Consider the following 17,767-nt stretch of genomic DNA (forward strand, 5'->3'; position numbering starts at 1 on the left):
GACCACAGCTCCCAAAAGTCCCCGAGTTGCAGATAAAAGCACACGGGCCGATCTGCGTTTCCTTTCGGGAGGAAATGGTCCCAGTTGGCAAGGAATAATCCGCATACGCTGAGTTTGAGTGTGGGGTTTTAATCACTGCACTTCGAAAAGGCTCACAAATTATAAAATCATCTTCAACTTACCTTGTATTTTTCTAATATATTTTTCTTGATCTCAGAGAGGAGGGGAGAGGTAGAGAGAAACTTCAATGATGAGAGAGAATCATGGATTGGCTGCCTCCTGCACGCCCCCCACTGGGGATGGAGGCCACAACCCAGGCATGTGCCCTCACCGGGAATTGAACCCGGGACCTCCTGGTTCATAGATCAATGCCATACCAGTTGGGCTACCTTGTATTTTTTTTTTCAGAGAGGAAAGGAGAGGGGGAGAGAGAGAGAAACATCAGTGATGAGAGAGAATTGTCAATCAGCTGCCTCCTGCATACCCCCTACTGGGGTTCAAGCCCGCAACTCAGGCATGTGCCCTTGCCCGGAATTGAACCCGGGACCCTTCAGTCCACAGGCCGACACTACCCACTGAGCCACACTGGCTAGTTACCTTGTATTTCTAACTACTGTGCTTCTCTTCTCCCACCTGACCCTTCAAAAACAACCAACTCCTTGACTTCCAAAGAAAAGAATGGCTGTTTCTTTGCTTCTTAGATGCAAACCCTTTCACTGCTGTGCTTCTCCTGAGGCAGGGGCAGCGAGCATGGATGACGCAGCCAAAGCGGCTGTTTCTGTCGAGTGCATAGCCTTTCTCACGTAGGAACTCTTTCTTCCCTGTGATGTCACTTCAGTTGGGATTTGGAGACAGTCCAGGGCAGGTCCAGGGCATTAGGCCACACAATGTGCTCCCCGTGTGGTTGGCGAAGCAGGCTTTCCTTCCATCGCGTCTCCCACCCTGCAGGCTGCAGGGCCCGGATAGGCCGTGGGAGTCCTGCCCACTCAGAACACGATGGGCAGCCTCCCCTTCTGCCCGGGGAGCACAAACTCACTTCCAGGTTGAGTAGTGCATCTTCCTTTTGCTTGTGTAGTGTTTTTTTAATATATATTTGTATTGATTTCAGAGAGGAAGGGGGAGAGAGAGAAACATCAAAGATGACAATTATTGATTGGTTGCCTCCTGCACACCCCACACTGGGGATCGAGCCGGCAACCGGGGCCTGTGCCTTTGACCGGAATTGAACCCAGGACCCTTCAGTCTGCAGGCCGGTGCTCTATCCACTGAGCCAAACCGGCCAGGGCTGGATGTTTGGTCTTAATGGTTTGTGTTCCTGACTCATAGTTTGAAAGTTTGCCTCAGTGAGACTATGTCTATGGAAAGGATGCGAGGGGAGAGAAACAGTGGCCGCGGCCTGTCTGAAGGCATAATCGTGTTGCCCTAAGTCAGAATTTGGGTTTCTGAAATTGCTTGCCTCTAGCTCACAGGAACATTAAAAACACCGTTTTTCTGAAATCCACGCTTTAAAGTTAGCGTCCATTTAGAAAATGATTATTTCATATAAAATATCTGCCATGACCTTAAATCAGCGGTTCTCAACCTGTGGGTCGCGACCCCTTTGGGGATCGAACGACCCTTTCGCAGGGGTCGCCTAAGACCATCGGAAAACACATATATAATTACATATTGTTTTTGTGATGAGTTACTATGCTTTCATTATGTTCCATGTGTAACAATGAGATTGGGGGTCACCACACCATGAGGAACTGTAGTAAAGGGTGGCAGCATGAGGAAGGTTGAGAACCACCACCTTAAATAGCCAGGTCTTCAAGTTACACAAAAAATGCAGCATGATTTGCAACCACCTGTTCAGGAGAGCCGCTAAGCTGTTAAGATAAACATGGTGAGTGTAGCAGGCTCAGTACAGAGAACTAAATGGGAGCTCTCTGTCAGAATGTGCAACTCACAGAGAAATGACACAGCTCCCTTTCTGCCTCTTTAAATGCAGGAAACTGCTTTGGCCATATCTTCTATGTTTTATTTAAATAGTAGCCATGTAAAGTGACTTTTTCAAATAATTATTTTTAGACCCTGGTCCAGTAGGTCAGTTTGTTAGAGCATCCTACCCATCTGTCAAGGTTGTGGGTTCAATTCCCAGTTAGGGCACATGCAGGAAGCAGGTTTGGTTGGGTGGATAGAGTGTCAGCCTGTGACTGAAGGGTCCCAGGTTCGATTCCGATCAAGGGCACATGCCTGGGTTGCAGTTCTGATCCCCAGTAGAGGGCATGCAGGAGGCAGCCAAGCAAATGATTCTTTCTCATCATTGATATATTTACCTCTCTCTCTCTCTCCCTCTTCTTCCTCTCTGAAATCAATCCTATCCTATATAATAAAAGCCTAATATGCTAAGTGCCCGACCATTCGACCAGTCACTATGACGCTCACTGACCACCAGGGGGAAGACGCTCCAACCAGTAGGTTAGCTTGCTGCTGGGGTCCAGCCAATCGGGACTGGGCGAGAAGGGTCAGACATGCCCTAGAGCCCTCCCACGGTCCCTCCCCCACCAGCCAACCTCCTGTGGTCCCTCCCCGGCCAGGCCCCAATCAGCCCTGATCAGGACTGGGTGAGTTGGGTAGGACACGCCCTGGAGCCATTGCACGGTCCCTCGCCGGCCCCAATTGTGCACTGGTGAGGTCCCTCCGCCTGGCCTGCCCCCTCTTGCAATCCAGGACCCCTCAGGGGATGTCGGACAGCCAATTTAGGCCCGATCCCCACAGGCCAGGCCAAGGGACCCCACTGGTGCACGAATTCATGCACCAGGCCTCTAGTAAAAATATAAAATAAAATAAAATAATCAGCCAATGAATACATAAATAAGTGGAACAACAAACAGACATTTCTCTCTCCCTCTCCCTCCCCCCATCTCAAAATAAAATAAATTACACGAAATAATTATTTTTAGCAGATATATACAGTGGGGCCTTGACTTACGAGTTTAATTCGTTCTGTGACCGAACTCGTAACTCATATTACTCATATGTCAAATCTTAAAGTGAATGAGTGAGACACGTGATGCTGGGCTGATGTTGTGGCGTTCACTGTGATGTTCGCTGCGCCAACTAGCGGTGGGGTATCTGAAGCTGGCTCGTAACCCGAATTTTAGCTCGCAACTCAAAGCAAAAAATCGGCCAAGAGACGGCTCGTATCTCGAAAAACTCGTTGGTTGGGACACTCGTAAGTCAAGGCCCCACTGTATATTTAAAATCCTAAATGCGGTGAGATTTAATACAGTATGTTAAATGAAAAGTATTGATCATCTTCTCAGCTCCCCTTAATCTAATGAGTTTAGGTTGAAAACTGGTATGAAAATAAAAGTACTGATGTAACTGGAAACACTTCCTCAGGAACCCTCCTGGCCAGCTGGGCGCTGCTCTGGGATTCTGTGGTTCTCGTGTCCATGAAGTTTCTGGCTTGGGCACCTCCGTCTGCAGCCAGCTCTCCGGCAGCCACCTGCCTCTGTGTCTGCAGATGAACCAGCCAGAGACCAGGTTGCTGCTGGAGGAGAATAGACGCGCGCTGGACGCATTTGAAGCCAGCAGGTGGTTCCTCCAACTTTCCTCTGAAGATTTTCTTCTCTCAATTAAGCATTGAAGTAAAACAGGGGGGAAAAACGTACTGTTTGTTTTCTATTCTTTTTACATTAAAATCGTGCAGAGATGTGTTAGGGAAACCTCTAGTTCAGTGGCTCTCAACCTTCTGGCCCTTTACATACAGTTCCTCATGTTGTGACCCAACCATAAAATTATTTTCGTTGCTACTTCATCACTGTCATGTTGCTACTGTGATGAATCGTCATGTAAATATCTGATATGCAGGATGGTTTTAGGCGACCCCTGTGAAAGGGTCGTTCGACCGCCAAAGGGGTCACGACCCACAGGTTGAGAACCGCTGCAGTGGTATTGATCACCTGGCCCGTGGGGCATCTGAAGAGTGAATTCCTTCTACATTTTTAATTCATGGACCCAAACCTGCTGTCAGTGTAAAGGCTTTGGGAAGTGCTGTGTGAACTGAAGGAGCTGCCATGGACAGAATAAATGACGCTTTAAGCCGCGAAGTAACAGGTTTCAATGAATATTTATTCAACTTTATTTTTATTCAACTGTTTTTGTTTGGTTTTTATCTGAGCATACAATGCAAGTACCATGGGAGTAGAAATAGAAAACACACTATAGCGCCAAAGGTGGTCATGATCTCTTTGGGAAGATAAACCACACATTTTTACAAATAATTATTATAATGTATATAATACAGAATAGAGTCATCATCATTTGTCTTACTGACTATTGCATGGAAGAACGAAGTGACCATTAAGAAATGCTTACTCTTTAAATATTTGCTTAGAATATTGGGCAACTTACCCATGCACTTCAGTTTTTAATCAGTAAATTGACATACTCTAGGGTTGTGATCATGGACATAATGCTTATAAAGCGTGTAAGAAGAATGCCTGACACGTAGCAAGTGCTTAGTAAATGGTAGCTACTCATAATAGTAACATCTGATTTAATAATAGTACTTATGAACTGTGCAGTACTCTTCCATTCTACAAATGAGGAAATTAACACTTAACCAGGGTGAGGTGGAGCTAGGATTGAGCCCAAGGACTCCAACTGCAGAGACCAATCTCTGAATAGTGATGCGATTGTACTGCCTTATCATTGGTTCACTCATTTCACCAAAATTAATTGAACATATCTACATGCCTGGTTCTATTTGCCATCAATAACAACATTATATAAAATGCAGAGGAAACTATACAAAATGTGATCCAGATTGGCATAGAATGGCATGGTATTCACTTTTTATTTTGACAAAGTCTAATCCAAATATTTAAGCAGAGTTACAAATAACATCTGCTTAAGAAATACCGGAATCAATGAATGTTGCTTCTCCTAGTATCATAAGCCACATAATACCAAATAGTGTGCTTCATACCTTGAATTCTTACACTGTATCATTCACACATTTAGATAGGACTTAAGTGAGGAAATTTCGTATCCACTTTTTCTTTTCTTGTCTTCAAAGTCCCCAACAAAACACTCTCCAGAGATGGACCCTTGTATTTGAAAAGTCCACACCTTTGGCTGCCTTGTCCTACCGCCATGAAACACTGTCCCGAATAGAAGCCCCTGTGGTTGACTTTGCATAGAAAACGGTCTGTTGGTTTCCTATGCAGCGGGATCCTCTCGGCCTTCAGTACAAGTTGAACCGTAAAGTGAGTTTTCTGGTCACTTTTTAAACCAAAGAGGTCTCCTCGGTGCCTGTTACCCACCGCGTGATGGCCCGTTGACCATGTCGTTTTATAGTCATGTGAGCGCTCTTCTAGGTGGTGGGCTTTCCCCCTCAAAAGTCAGCCATAGGGTTGGGTAGGCGTGGGTTCAGATTTTGTGACGAGATCGTACAGTATCTTCTTGAACGTCTTATCTAAAAACAGAAATATAATGGGGTCGGTGCTGCTTCTGGCTGAGGCGAGACAGGTGAGGACGTTTTTGATTTCTATCAGATAATTCAGCTGCTCGCAGCTCACTGTTTGGTGGAGAACATAGAAAATGGGCTTGAAAATGCTGTAGGGCAGGAAGCAGACAATCAGTAGGATCTGGATGACCAGCAGATGCCGCCTCACGGAACTGTACATGAGATGTCTCTCCGTGATGGACGTGCAGGTCCTGACCTTTCTCAGGTGGCTCACAAAAGAGTAGTACGACGTGAGGACGACTAAAAACGAAAATCCGATAAACGTGGTCCCGATGAGGCCCGCGATCTGCGAGATCATGGCTCCCAGTTCCATCTTCCGGTTATAGCACAGGGTCTCCTCTCCCTCCGTGGCCTCCACCACGGAGTAGTAGATGATCACCGGGATGATGATGCCCAGCACGCCTCCCCAGATGTACACGCAGAGCTTCTTAGCGAAGTTGGGCTGGCGGAACTTTTTCAGTAAATGGCCGTAAAATATTTTCTCGTAGCACGAAGTGGTCTCGGGCGTGGACTCCTTTTTCATCAGGGTAGCATAGCGACTGATGGCGATCCAGCTTAGAATCAGGAGGCTGACGAACATACTGACATGCATGGGGAGCGTCCCCAGGAAATTGACCACCCTGCACTGGGCTGACCGATACTCCCACTGGAAACCCTTCAGGAAATACATCCCCATGAAGGGCATGGTGCTGCACACGAGTAAGTTCGCCGTCACCAGATGCGCCAGGTAGATGTGAGTGGAGGTTTTCTTGCCTATTTTGGTTAAAAACACCCACTGAGAGAGAGAATTGCCGAAGAGACCGACGACACAGAGGAAGCTGTACAGGATTGGCAGCACCACGGAAGAGATCGGGGAGGGCCGGATACATGTCGCGGCTGAGTGGTTACTCATTTAGATCAGCTTTTCTTGACTTTTGTCACAGGAGCTAGAACAGAATGGCAGGTGTTTTTAACACATTTATCTGCCCCACACCTTCTTCCACCTCCCCCCGCCATGTTAAATATTTAAAATTATAAATGGTATTTAAAGGGAACGGTTTTTCCAAATTGGGTAAAATCGTAGCATGGATGTGTTGGATGGAAAGGGAACGTGTAGATGCCTTCTCACCTTTTCCGATCCCAATTGTGCAGGTGAAATAAAAGCAAAAGTTGATGCGGAAAGCGCCTTTGTCTAAAAAAAGAAAATTTGATAAACATAGTTAAATGCCCGAGTTTTGTCACTTTTCCTAGAGGGCTTTGTAGTTCTTCTATTAGACTCTAAAGCAGTTTGTAAATGACAATTGATTTCTCTTCCTAGAAAGGTACTTTTTTATAATCACCGCATTCATTGTACATAAATACTGTTCAAAATGGTGTCTTTCCATGGCTGGAATAAAGCACTTCTCTAAAATCTAATACTATTAGAAGAGTCTCTTTTCCTATTTCAGAAGCAAACTTAATTCCACAGAAACAGATACTCGGGCAAGATCCTGAATTGCACAGAAGGAAAGTGTAGTAACCAAGGATAAACACCAAAATGCCAGGGTCTTTACCAAAGGCCATCCATAATTTATTTCAAATACTAACACTTAACAGTCCTACTTCAATACGAAGTTTACTTTCAAATTCTGTCAAAACTGTAGCTGCAGTGCTTGTTGGTTAGAGCGCCCTCACGTGTCTGTGTGTGTAATTGAGTATCTGGTGTTTCAGAGAAGAGGTTTTTTAGAAGTTATTTTAATCCCAGCAGAAATGTAGGTGTGGCGTTTGCTTTTCTGTCTTATTTTTCAATCTTTATTTAAAGGGTACACAGAAAGGGTTGAAAAGCCACATAGAAACTCCTTGTCATTCTTATTTTTCTCCTGTCCTCATTTCTTTCAGGGGACAATAATACAAGTTCTTGGGTTCTGGTCAAATAAGAATCATGAGATTTCTCAGAATGTGCCATATTTCTTGAATTTTTCACCATAACTTTCTAGGAACCACATTCTCTATTCTTTTCTAATCTAGAGTGAGGATTCTCAATCTTATTTTTAGAATCCTATCCACTCTTTGGCTAAACACAAAATGTTGACCATGGCCCTAGCTGGTTTGGCTCAGTGGATAGAGCATTGGCCTGCGGACTCAAGGGTCCCAGGTTCGATTCCGGTGTTTCTAGCTCTCTGTCCCTCTCCCTTCCTCTCTGTAAAAAATCAATAAAATATATTATAAAAAAAAATGTTGATCATACATTGCCTTCTGAGATTCTCATATGCCCCCAGCCCCTCGGGGCTGCTTGGTCTCTATCTCTCTTCAGAATCATGGTTATATTTTTGCCTCTTGGATTGCAGAAACAGTATATTTGAAAAAAATCCCTATTACAATTTTGAAATAATTTTTATACCAAACAAGACCCACCTAAAGACTTGAAAACCTGAAGGCTATTCAGTGTCTCTAGTTCAAATACTGAGACCCTTCATTGATGTCTACCAGTGTCTTTGTCATTCTATTCTATTTCTTTGTCGTTTTTACTCAGGAAATAGTCCATGTGCTGCACAGTTAGTGTGTTTGAATCCACTCCACCTGGCAAATCGGAATCTGCTTGCAGTTAGTGTATCATATCTGCTTGTAAATATCTAAAACCTAAACTGCAGCACATCAGGCAAGTGGAAAGTGAACTAAGCCAGTTTATTTCTTAAGGAAAATTGATCTGATCAAAGTAGTTTTTATTTTCCAGAAGAAATGGACCTTTTTTATGATGGTATGAAAGAAACACACTAGCCCCCTGCCTTGTGTGGATAATACATTCTATACCACAATCTGTAAACGTGATCAGGTTTCTGTATTAATAATGTTCCTTTATTTTTTATAAAGTAGACCACCTCATACAGCATCTGATATCCTACCCCTTACCATCACCTTGTTCTGTTTCACACTAGCAAATGCTTCAGAACAGAAGGGAGGTAAAGAGACTTCCACAGAGTCTAGCGCTATGAGAGGAATGACATTGACACTGAACTTCAGTGTAACAAATGACAACTAGTTCACATCTTCAGCTTCCCAAACATCAGACTTGTTCTACTGTGTACATCTCCTTTCAAAATAAACTTGGATTCTAAAAGTACTGGATAATTCGTTTCTAAAATTTGGAAAATAGTATTAGGCTTAAGAAATCAAAGAAAAATCAGAGAGAGAGAGAGAGAGAAAGAGAGAGAGAGAGAGAGAGAGAGAGAGAATTTTTCTCTAAAACGATCTCTCCAAGCCTGCATTCCCCTCAGTATGCTGACTGTCTTGAGTCATGCACACATTGGGTCTCAGCTGATTTGACAGATGAAAAAGGTTCTACAAGTCTAAGTTACTAATGATCATCTACATAATGGCTCTGCTGACCAGCTCTCTTACCTGCACAAGCAGCTAATGCAAGCGAGGCTCCGTTATTCAGGGCAGTGATGCTAAACTTCAGACTCAGCTTCTCTGCTCATCACGCCTTCAGTGCCCCGCAGTGTATGTCAGTGTGAAGAGATTCTTGCATGACACTGACGACAGTGGAGGGAAAAAGGAAATAAACACTATTGTAGAGATCCAGTTGCTGTAGCAAACGTAGCAACTACCTTTCCCACCCAAAAGACAGCTAATTTCTGTTTCTGCAGTGAGAGTGGGAGGAAGTAGGTGGACCATATATATACTGTACTTCCATGTGATTCTCTTATGCCCCAGTGACTCCTCAGCTAGCTTGACTAGCATGCTTGATTGAAGTTCAAAGGTTTGAGCCCCGTGGCTAGTTAGTTTTACACCACCCAGTGGTAGAGGGAACCACTCCGTATTGACCCAATCAAATATTCATACCAACTTGTCTGTAAAATCAGTTTTCTCATCTACAGAAGCTGTTAGGTAAGGAAACTGAGTTTTGTCATCCTTATTCTTTTTTTTTTTTTTTAATATATTTTATTGATTTTTCACAGAGAGGAAAGGAGAGAGATAGAGCTAGAGAGTTAGAAACATCGATGAGAGAGAAACATCGATCAGCTGCCTCCTGCACATCCCCCACTGGGGAAGTGCGCGCAACCCAGGTACATGCCCTTGACCGGAATCGAACCTGGGACCTTTCAGTCCGCAGGCCGACGCTCTATCCACTGAGCCAAACCGGTTTCGGCTGTCATCCTTATTCTTGATAAGGACGAATTGCAATAAGCCACCCACAGATGATTTCACAGACAAGGATAAACAAGTGAGGCCCAGCCCGGCCCGTGTTGCTCAGTGGTTGAGCATTGACCCACGAACCAGGAGAACGCCGTTTGATTCCCTGTCAGGCGACATGCCTGGGTTGCGGGCTCGATCCCCAGTGTGGGGCGTGCAGGAGGCAGCCGATCCATGGTTCTCTCTCATCACTGATGTTTCTCTCTCTCTCCCTCTCTCTCTCTCTCTCTCTGAAATGAATAAAATGTATTTTTTAAAAAGAAGTGAGACCCAGCACAGCACAGTGTAAGCACTGCACCCAGGGGGTTGGATCCCAACTTGCTTGCTAAGAACTAGCTCATTCTACTTTGAAATGCCCTGTGCTGCCTCCATTCAGAATCAAACTTGGTTCGGAGCATTTCAGAGTGGATTTGGGGAATCCTGGGAAGTTCTAGAATCTGAACCTCAGGTATGCCTCGGATAAAATGAATAGTGATAGTATGATATACAGAATTGTGAGCCCTAACCGGTTTGGCTCAGTGGATAGAGCGTCGGCCTGCAGACGGAAGGTCCCAGGTTCGATTCCGGTCAAGGGCATGCACCTTGGTTGCGGGCACGTCCCCAGTGGGGGCTGTGCAGGAGGCAGCTGATCGATGTTTCTCTCTCATCGATGTTTCTAACTCTCTATCCCTCTCCCTTCCTCTCTGTAAAAAAATCAATAAAATATATTTTTTTAAAAAGAACTGTGAAACCAATTTTCTGCATAGAATTGTGCAACCAGTCTGAGCTAGTAACTAGATAAAAGCTAAGGGTGTGCAGCTGGGAGCAGACCTGCATCACACTACCTTCTCTTGGGAAGTTAAACCAGTGAGAGTCTGAGAATGGGAACAGAAATCCAGTGCAATTTCCAGTGGGGGGCGTGCAGGAGGCAGCCGATCCATGATTCTCTCTCATCATGGATGTTTCCATCTCTCTCCCTCTCCCTTCCTCTCTGAAATCAAGAAAAATATATTTAAAACAAATAAAGTAGCCCTAGCCGGTGTGGCTCAGTAGATAGAGTGTCAGCCTGCGGACTGTAGGGTCCCGGGTTCGATTCCAGTCAAGGCCACATACCTCAGTTGCAGGCTGCTCCCTGGCTGGAGCCTTGGTCGGGGCATGTGCAGGAGGCAACCCATCAATGTTTCTCTCTGTCTCTCCCTCTTCCTAAGAATTAACGGGGAAATATCCTCAGATGAAGATGAACAAAAAGGGGGGAACGGGGGTCGGGGGGGGAAAGCTAGAACCCAGCAGGCACAAGACAACTCCGTTATACCTGAATGTTTGTGCTTCAACTAGACCCATGGTCGGCAAACTGCGGCTCGCGAGCCACAGCCGGCTCTTTGGCCCCTTGAGTGTGGCTCTTCCTAAGCCTTAGGAGTACCCTAATGAAGTTAATCACAATGGACCTACCTATATAGTTTCAGTCTAAAAAATGTGGCTCTCAAAGGAAATTTCAATCATCGTACTGTTGGTATTTGGCTCTGTTGACTGATGAGTTTGCCGACCCCTGGCTTAGACAATCGATCTTCATGAAGAGTAGAGCAGGGGAGGAGCCACGTCCCCTGCATCCCCATTAGAGCATCACATGCCAAAGATCGTTATTCCTCCAACTCAGGGGGGGCATCGAAGCTTGCCTGCGGCCAGTGCAGCGCGCCCCGGCCAGTGGTGCCTCCGGGAGGAAGCACAGCTGTGAGCTCAAAGCTGTGGTCTCCGGGCCGCCGAGCGCCCCGCCCGCTGCAGGATGTGGGGTCTGGCCACGGCCGTCCTGCCCTCAGCCGGGTGTGAAGAACCTCTGCTTGCCCCTGAGAGCTGGTTTCTCAGCACCCCTGGGCACATTTCCCAGCTGGTCGGAAATGTGGGATAGTCCAGAGAAATGGTTCGCTTTTTTCAAATATTTGTATTGATGTCAGAGAGGAAGGGAGAGGGAGAGAGAGAGAAACATCCATGATGAGAGAGAAGCACGATCGGCTGCCTCCTGCACGCCCCACACTGGCGATGGAGCCCACAACCCGGGCCTGTGCCCTGACTGGAATCAAACCCAGGACCCTTCAATCCGCAGGCTGACACCTTACCCACTGAGCCACACCAGCCAGAGTGAAAAATGATTAGCTTTTTAAGAAAGGTCTAATGACAAGACCTCCATGGGCCTAATGAATGCTTGTGCTTCACCTTTGACCTTTGTCGTGTCCTATGGGCTTGAATGCAGCGGGCGGGTCATGTCTTCTAGAAACACCCACCGAAAAGCACTCGGCAGTGTTGATGGCAGTCATAGAATCAGAATGGCCTCCAAGGTGGCAGTGGGAAAGCAGCCAGGAAAGGGAAGAAACTTTGACCTTGGATGCGATGAGGGAAAACCTGGAGGACAGGCCAATGTTGAATTTCACCATCTTCACATCAGCCAAGTTCGGTTCATATTATGCTTCAGAGCCTACCTTTTTTTTTTTTTTACAAGTTCTTTGAAAAGCCAAGAGTATATAAAGTTTTCAGAAAATAAAGCATCTGATGATAGAATTCTAAAACTAATTTAGGAGATCACATCAGCACAGCTACAAACCGTATACGCCTGTGCGCCGGGAAACAACCACTTGAATTGCAAGGAGGTTTAGAGACTCCTGTGTCATATACACCTGGCCGTTCTATTAGCAATCGCTTCTGTTGCATTTCTAAATAAAATGGTCCTGAGGGTAAGTCCCCTGCTCCCTGTCATTTCCTGTCCTCATCCAAGGGGAGGGGAAGAGAGATGGCAAAGGAAGACGAGGAAGAGTTTGGTGGATTATGTCTTACCTGCTGTACGTACTAGTGTCTCTATTCATTTTCTCTTCTTTTTTAAAAATATATTTCTTTTGATTGATGTCAGAGAGGAAGGGAGAGGGAGAGAGAGAAACATCCATGCGGAGAGAGAATCATGGATCAGCTGTCTCCACGCCCCCTCCTGGGGATCGAGCCCACAACCAGAGTCAAACCCCAGACCCTTCAGTCCGTAGGCTGACACTCTGTCCACTGAGCCACACCGGCCAGAGCACATCTTGGTAATCTTTTAATGCATGGCGATATATGAGACTTGAAGTACTCGTTTTCAGGCATCCCTCTAAGCAAGTCTTAGTGTTTTAGCTATTTCTCCAATTGCACTAGACATGGCAGAGTTGCTAATATTGCCAAGCTGTCTCCTCCCCTTGTCTCCATCAAAAACCAGCCTAAAATGGATCGCTTCAATAAATCTGCAAATCAAGTATTGCATCCAGGAAATATAAGCTCATATGTCCAGAAATATCTGGTGGAGGACATTGGAAAGAAGAAACAAGTTACATTTTAACCCAGAAAAAGTCTGTGAGAGATTCATTTCTTTGAAGGTGCTGTGTCCAGCAGAGGGCGGTGTGTTACCGGCCCTAGTTACACCTCTTGCTACTAAAGGCTGAAGCACTACGGTGCCTGCGTTGCGCTATTTTCTAACCAGAAAATGTGAAACAATTTAAAAGTGTAGTGTTTTGAGCTCTAACAAAATGATAAGCTTCTTTAATTTAGTAGCTGAAAAACACTTCAAGTGTTAGAGAATAAAAGTAATTATGCAGACAGTGGATTTGTGTCCTTAAAGTGAACACGCGTGCTATTCACCCGCCTTTAACAGGGTATGTACTTCAGGGGTTTTGTACTAGTGATTAGCACAAGAGTCAGCTTTGTAAAATCTTCACAACTGTAATTGTCCTAGTGGTAAAAAGAAAGTCTGACATTGGAGTATGCAGATGCAGAAGCTTTTATCATATTTTTAGTTTTCCTTTAACTTTTTATATTTTTATTGATTTCAGAGAAGAGGGAACAGGGAGAGAGAAAGAGAGAAACATCAATGAGGAGAATCATCGATTGGCTGCCTCCTGCATGCTCCCCACTGGGGATTAAGCATTGTCTTTTTTGTTAATAAAATTATTATATTTGTTGTCACCATTTTAGAAATGAATGGTACATATGCTTTTCATTTATGTTTTGCTGGTGGCCAGGTGCACAGATTCATGCACATTGAAAGGAAATTAATTAGAAGGTGGCCGGTGGGGCGGGACTGGGCGAGACAGGCTGAACACACCCTGGAGCCAACCTCCCGCAATCCCTCCCCAGCTGGCCGCATCTGGGGCAGTGCCGTGGCTCCAAGGGCATCTGCAGAGTTAGCGAGGTCCCTCCAGCAGGTGGGGTCCCTCAGCCTGGCCTGCAGGGATAGGCCAAAACCGGCTCTCCAACATCCCCCTAGGGGTCCCGGAGTGCGAGAGGGCGCTCTGCAAAGTTGCTGTTGTAGAGAGTGTAGAACAAAAACACAAGTGTGCAGTAAACCAGATTCGGGGCTGACAGTGCCCCAGTAACAACATGGCTAAAGGTAGAATCACACGGCTCCTTGAGGAATCGGGCTCCCTCCTCTCTGGTTCCAGGGTGTGTCACCCGAGAACCACCACTGACAAGTCATTGCAGCTTGGCAGCTCCTGCATTGAGCATCTGCCCCCTGGTGGTCAGTGTGTGTCACACCTATCGGATGGTCACTTAGCCTTTTATATATATAGATATGCAACATTTACCTATTGTGTACCAAACCATCCCCCAGACTTGGTGGCTTATGCCAACAACCATCCGTTCATTGTCAGTTCTGCAATTTGTTCTGGGCTCAGCTGGGCGGTTCTTCAGTCATTCTCACCTGGGGTCATTCACACAGCTTCTTAGTCATCTCACAGCTCAGCTGAGGTGAGTGGTCCAAGATGGCCTCACACACGTGTCTGGAGCCTCAGCTGGGATGCCTGTGTGCGCTGAGCATCTCTCTCCATGCGATCTTTCACCCTGAGTTTATTTATAACCCTATGGGATCGGTTCCAAGAGGGCAACACTGGAAGCTGTAAGGTCTCTTACGGTCTTGCTCCAATGTCATCCAGCATCCAGCACATTTTACTGATCAAAGCAAGTGACAGCATCTGCCCAGCTTCAAGAGGTGGGCAAATACTTCACCTCTGGATGAGAGGCGCTACAGAAAATGTTGTTATACTTTTTTTATTTTTTAAATATATTTTATTGACTTCAGAGAGGCAGGAAGAGGGAGAGAGACATATAAGCATCAATGATGACAGAGAATCATTGATCAGCTGCCTCCTGCACATCCCCTACTGGGAATCAAGCCCGCAACCTGGGATGTGCTCTTGACCAGAATCGAACCTGGGACCCTTGAGTCCACAGGCCAACGTTTACTTTCAAAGGGATGTCCACCCTGTCCCACTTTGGTCTTGTAGCTGTCAGATTGTTTTGATGATTTCTTATATTAAAAGGTCTGTTGGAATTCTCAGGAGCCATACTGTTTCCTTGGTACATTTTATCCTCTGTAAATAGCCTATCCCTTAATTTGCATGCTTTTCTGAGTAGGGTGATGAAATCTCTCGTCACACCTCAGGCCAAGAACCATCTCCTTGTCCACCATCCGCATACTGTCCACGCTCCCTGCCTGTCGGTCACTTAGTAGCCATCTTGGTTATCAGATGGGTTATCAGAGAGAGAGAGACCATATTTGTATGACTGTGATACAATATCTATACTAATAAAAGGGTTACATGCTAATTAGAGCAGACATCTTCCAGACAAAGCCACAGCAGCTCCAAGGGCCTAGGGCCTAAGCTGTCAGTAGGACATCCCCTGATGGCTCCGAGACTGTGAGAGGAGGCAGGCTGGGTTGAGGGACCCCCTACCCTCAGTGCACAAATTTTCTTGTACCGGGCCTCTAGTGTTGTTATAATTATTCTATTTTATTGTTGTTAATCTCTCACTGTGCCTAATTTATAAATTAAATTTTATCATAGGTATGTGTGTATGTATAGGAAAAAATAGTATGTAGCATCCACTGGCATCTTGGAGCATTAGCCCCCACAGATGAGGGTTGGGGGACTAGTATAGAAAGATTCTCAGTCTCGCTTGCCCCTTGAAGCTCCTTGCCCACCATACTAGGTGGTACTCATTTCTCACGCTCTCATTCTTTTGGGGATCCCAAATGCAAACCATCAGAGCATGAGACCCACATGTACTTACTTGGCTGACTTCTCTCTCTACTGGCCACATCTATTTGGAACTCTGCAATCGGTCCCCGCAAGAGCTGACCCTGTATGTTCCAGTGTTTTTCAAGTCGCACTGGCCACAAAGGGGAACTGAAGATGAGCAGGCATGCAAAGCTCATCAGTTCCCTTGCAGCCAGCTGGGAGCTGTTTTTAATATAGAGGAAACAGCGTTTTTCTTCTGAGCACAAAGTGCCTTCTCTACAGATACGAAACATTTCTGCTTCTGAGCGATCGGAACACACCGAAGCGGGCATTAAATTCTGAGAAAGGCAATTATAAGAGAAGGTAGGGAACCAGAGACCAAAGCGAATTGGGGAAGAAGAAGAGGTGCTGCTGAGTCCAGGGAAGAGGCACAGTGGAGGCACGCCCTGTAGAAGGACGACGCCCATGCCAGCATCACCAGCAGTGACGGCCATTCTGACCTGAGCTCATGCTATTGAGCCAGGTCTGCGGGGAACGTGTCTTGTCCCCCCTTCCAGATGCAACGTCTGATGACACGAAGCAAAGCCAGGGCTCAGAAAGACAGCAGAGACCTGAACACCGAACCTAAATATCACAAAGCTCCCAGAATCCATCAGCTCATTTCAGACATAGTTTAAACAGCCTCTCTAGCAACGTGCCTACTGTGTGCTGAGGAAAGGACATGGGACAAATGTGCTCTAAAAGAAGATTCGGGAAACCTGCATGAGGACCATTGGCCATTCACAAAGCACCTCCTTTCCCCCCGGTGCACACCCTTGAGTTGCCTTGAGGACGCTCGTGCCTTGGCACATGGTCACAGGTGGCCTTTGCTTGCCACTCACCGTTAAGGCATTGAATGTTCTGCAAGACACAAACCTTCTATGAAAGGGAGCTGAAGAGCATCTCTTCCAAACTGTATCAGATGCTCGAAATGCTTTGCTCCCTTCTCAGCCTGCCAGCGACCCAGGCTGTACTGAAGCAGTTCTATGAGCAGATAACTCAGTGGCTCTCTACTCCATGTGAGACATGCGCAGCGCTCATCCACAACGGGTCCTCTTCCTGCTTTCTCTCCAAGGCCACACACACACATTTTGGCTCTCACAGCTTCCCTTTGGTCTCTGCTTCAAGGCTGAACAATCCCCTTCTTTCAGCTGTCCTTCACGTGTCATCCTGCAAGGCTCCCTCATTCCCCTCGTCCACTTGCTCAAAGTGCCAGACTGCGGTTCTGGCCAGCACAAGGGAGAATGGGTCTGTTCCCAGTCCTGCCCCGGACAAGGCCGTTGTTCACAGAAGCTAATCTTAAATGACCCTTTATGAGTTACTTCCGCCACCTCCTCTGATCCGGGTCACCTTCCGCTGTGCATCTTCCTAGTTCTGAAGTTTACCTGCATTTTATATATTTTATGTATTTCCCCTGCCTTTCCCTTGGCATTTGAGTATTTGGATAACTGACATTCACAATTTTCTACTGGCCAGGCACATTTACTCACTCATTTAGTCCTCATAACAACGATCTAAGTTACATACAACTATGATTCTGCTTTTCTTGGTAGAGGAAAGAAAGCTTGTCCAAGGTTCATAGTAAGTGGTGGAGCCAGAAATTGAACTCCAGCAGTCTGGCTGCAACAGCCACCCTTTTAACCTGTCTGTTATGCTGCCTCTCAGTTTATTATCTAATAGCTAGAGGCCCAGTGCACGAATTCATGCACCAGTGGGGTCCCTCAGCCTGGCCTGCGGGATAGGGCCAAAACGCTCTCTGACATCCCCTGAGGGGTCCCGAATTGCAAGAGGGTGGTTCTCAGGTGATGTACCCTGGAATTAGGCTCCCTCCTCTCTGGTTCCTGGTGCATCATAGCTACCGGTCGGAGCATCTGCCTCCTGGTGGTCATTGTGTGTCATAGCTACTGGTCAGACAGTTGGATGGTTGCTTAGGCTTTTATATATATAGATGATTAAATACATCAACAACTGGGGGTGAAGGCCAAATCTCCAGTCCATTAAATTCCAAATAATTCATATAAATACTCTGCCCTGCAGGAAGAGGGGCATA

At 46.1% G+C, this 17,767-nt stretch overlaps 2 protein-coding genes across 2 annotated transcripts in view; one reads left to right on the plus strand and one right to left on the minus strand.

The window, feature by feature from the left end:
* Positions 1-17,767, plus strand: part of CASK (calcium/calmodulin-dependent serine protein kinase (MAGUK family)) — a 232,579-nt gene that overhangs the window by 85,097 nt on the left and 129,715 nt on the right. The window lies entirely within an intron of this gene.
* Positions 5,394-6,415, minus strand: GPR82 (G protein-coupled receptor 82). Its single transcript, XM_006752809.2, has one exon. It carries the CDS (start codon positions 6,408-6,410, stop codon positions 5,394-5,396), a length of 1,017 nt encoding a protein of 338 aa, XP_006752872.1. The 5' UTR covers positions 6,411-6,415.

The sequence above is a fragment of the Myotis davidii genome, unplaced genomic scaffold (assembly GCF_000327345.1).
Source record: "Myotis davidii unplaced genomic scaffold, ASM32734v1 scaffold530, whole genome shotgun sequence".
Classification (NCBI taxonomy): domain Eukaryota; kingdom Metazoa; phylum Chordata; class Mammalia; order Chiroptera; family Vespertilionidae; genus Myotis; species Myotis davidii.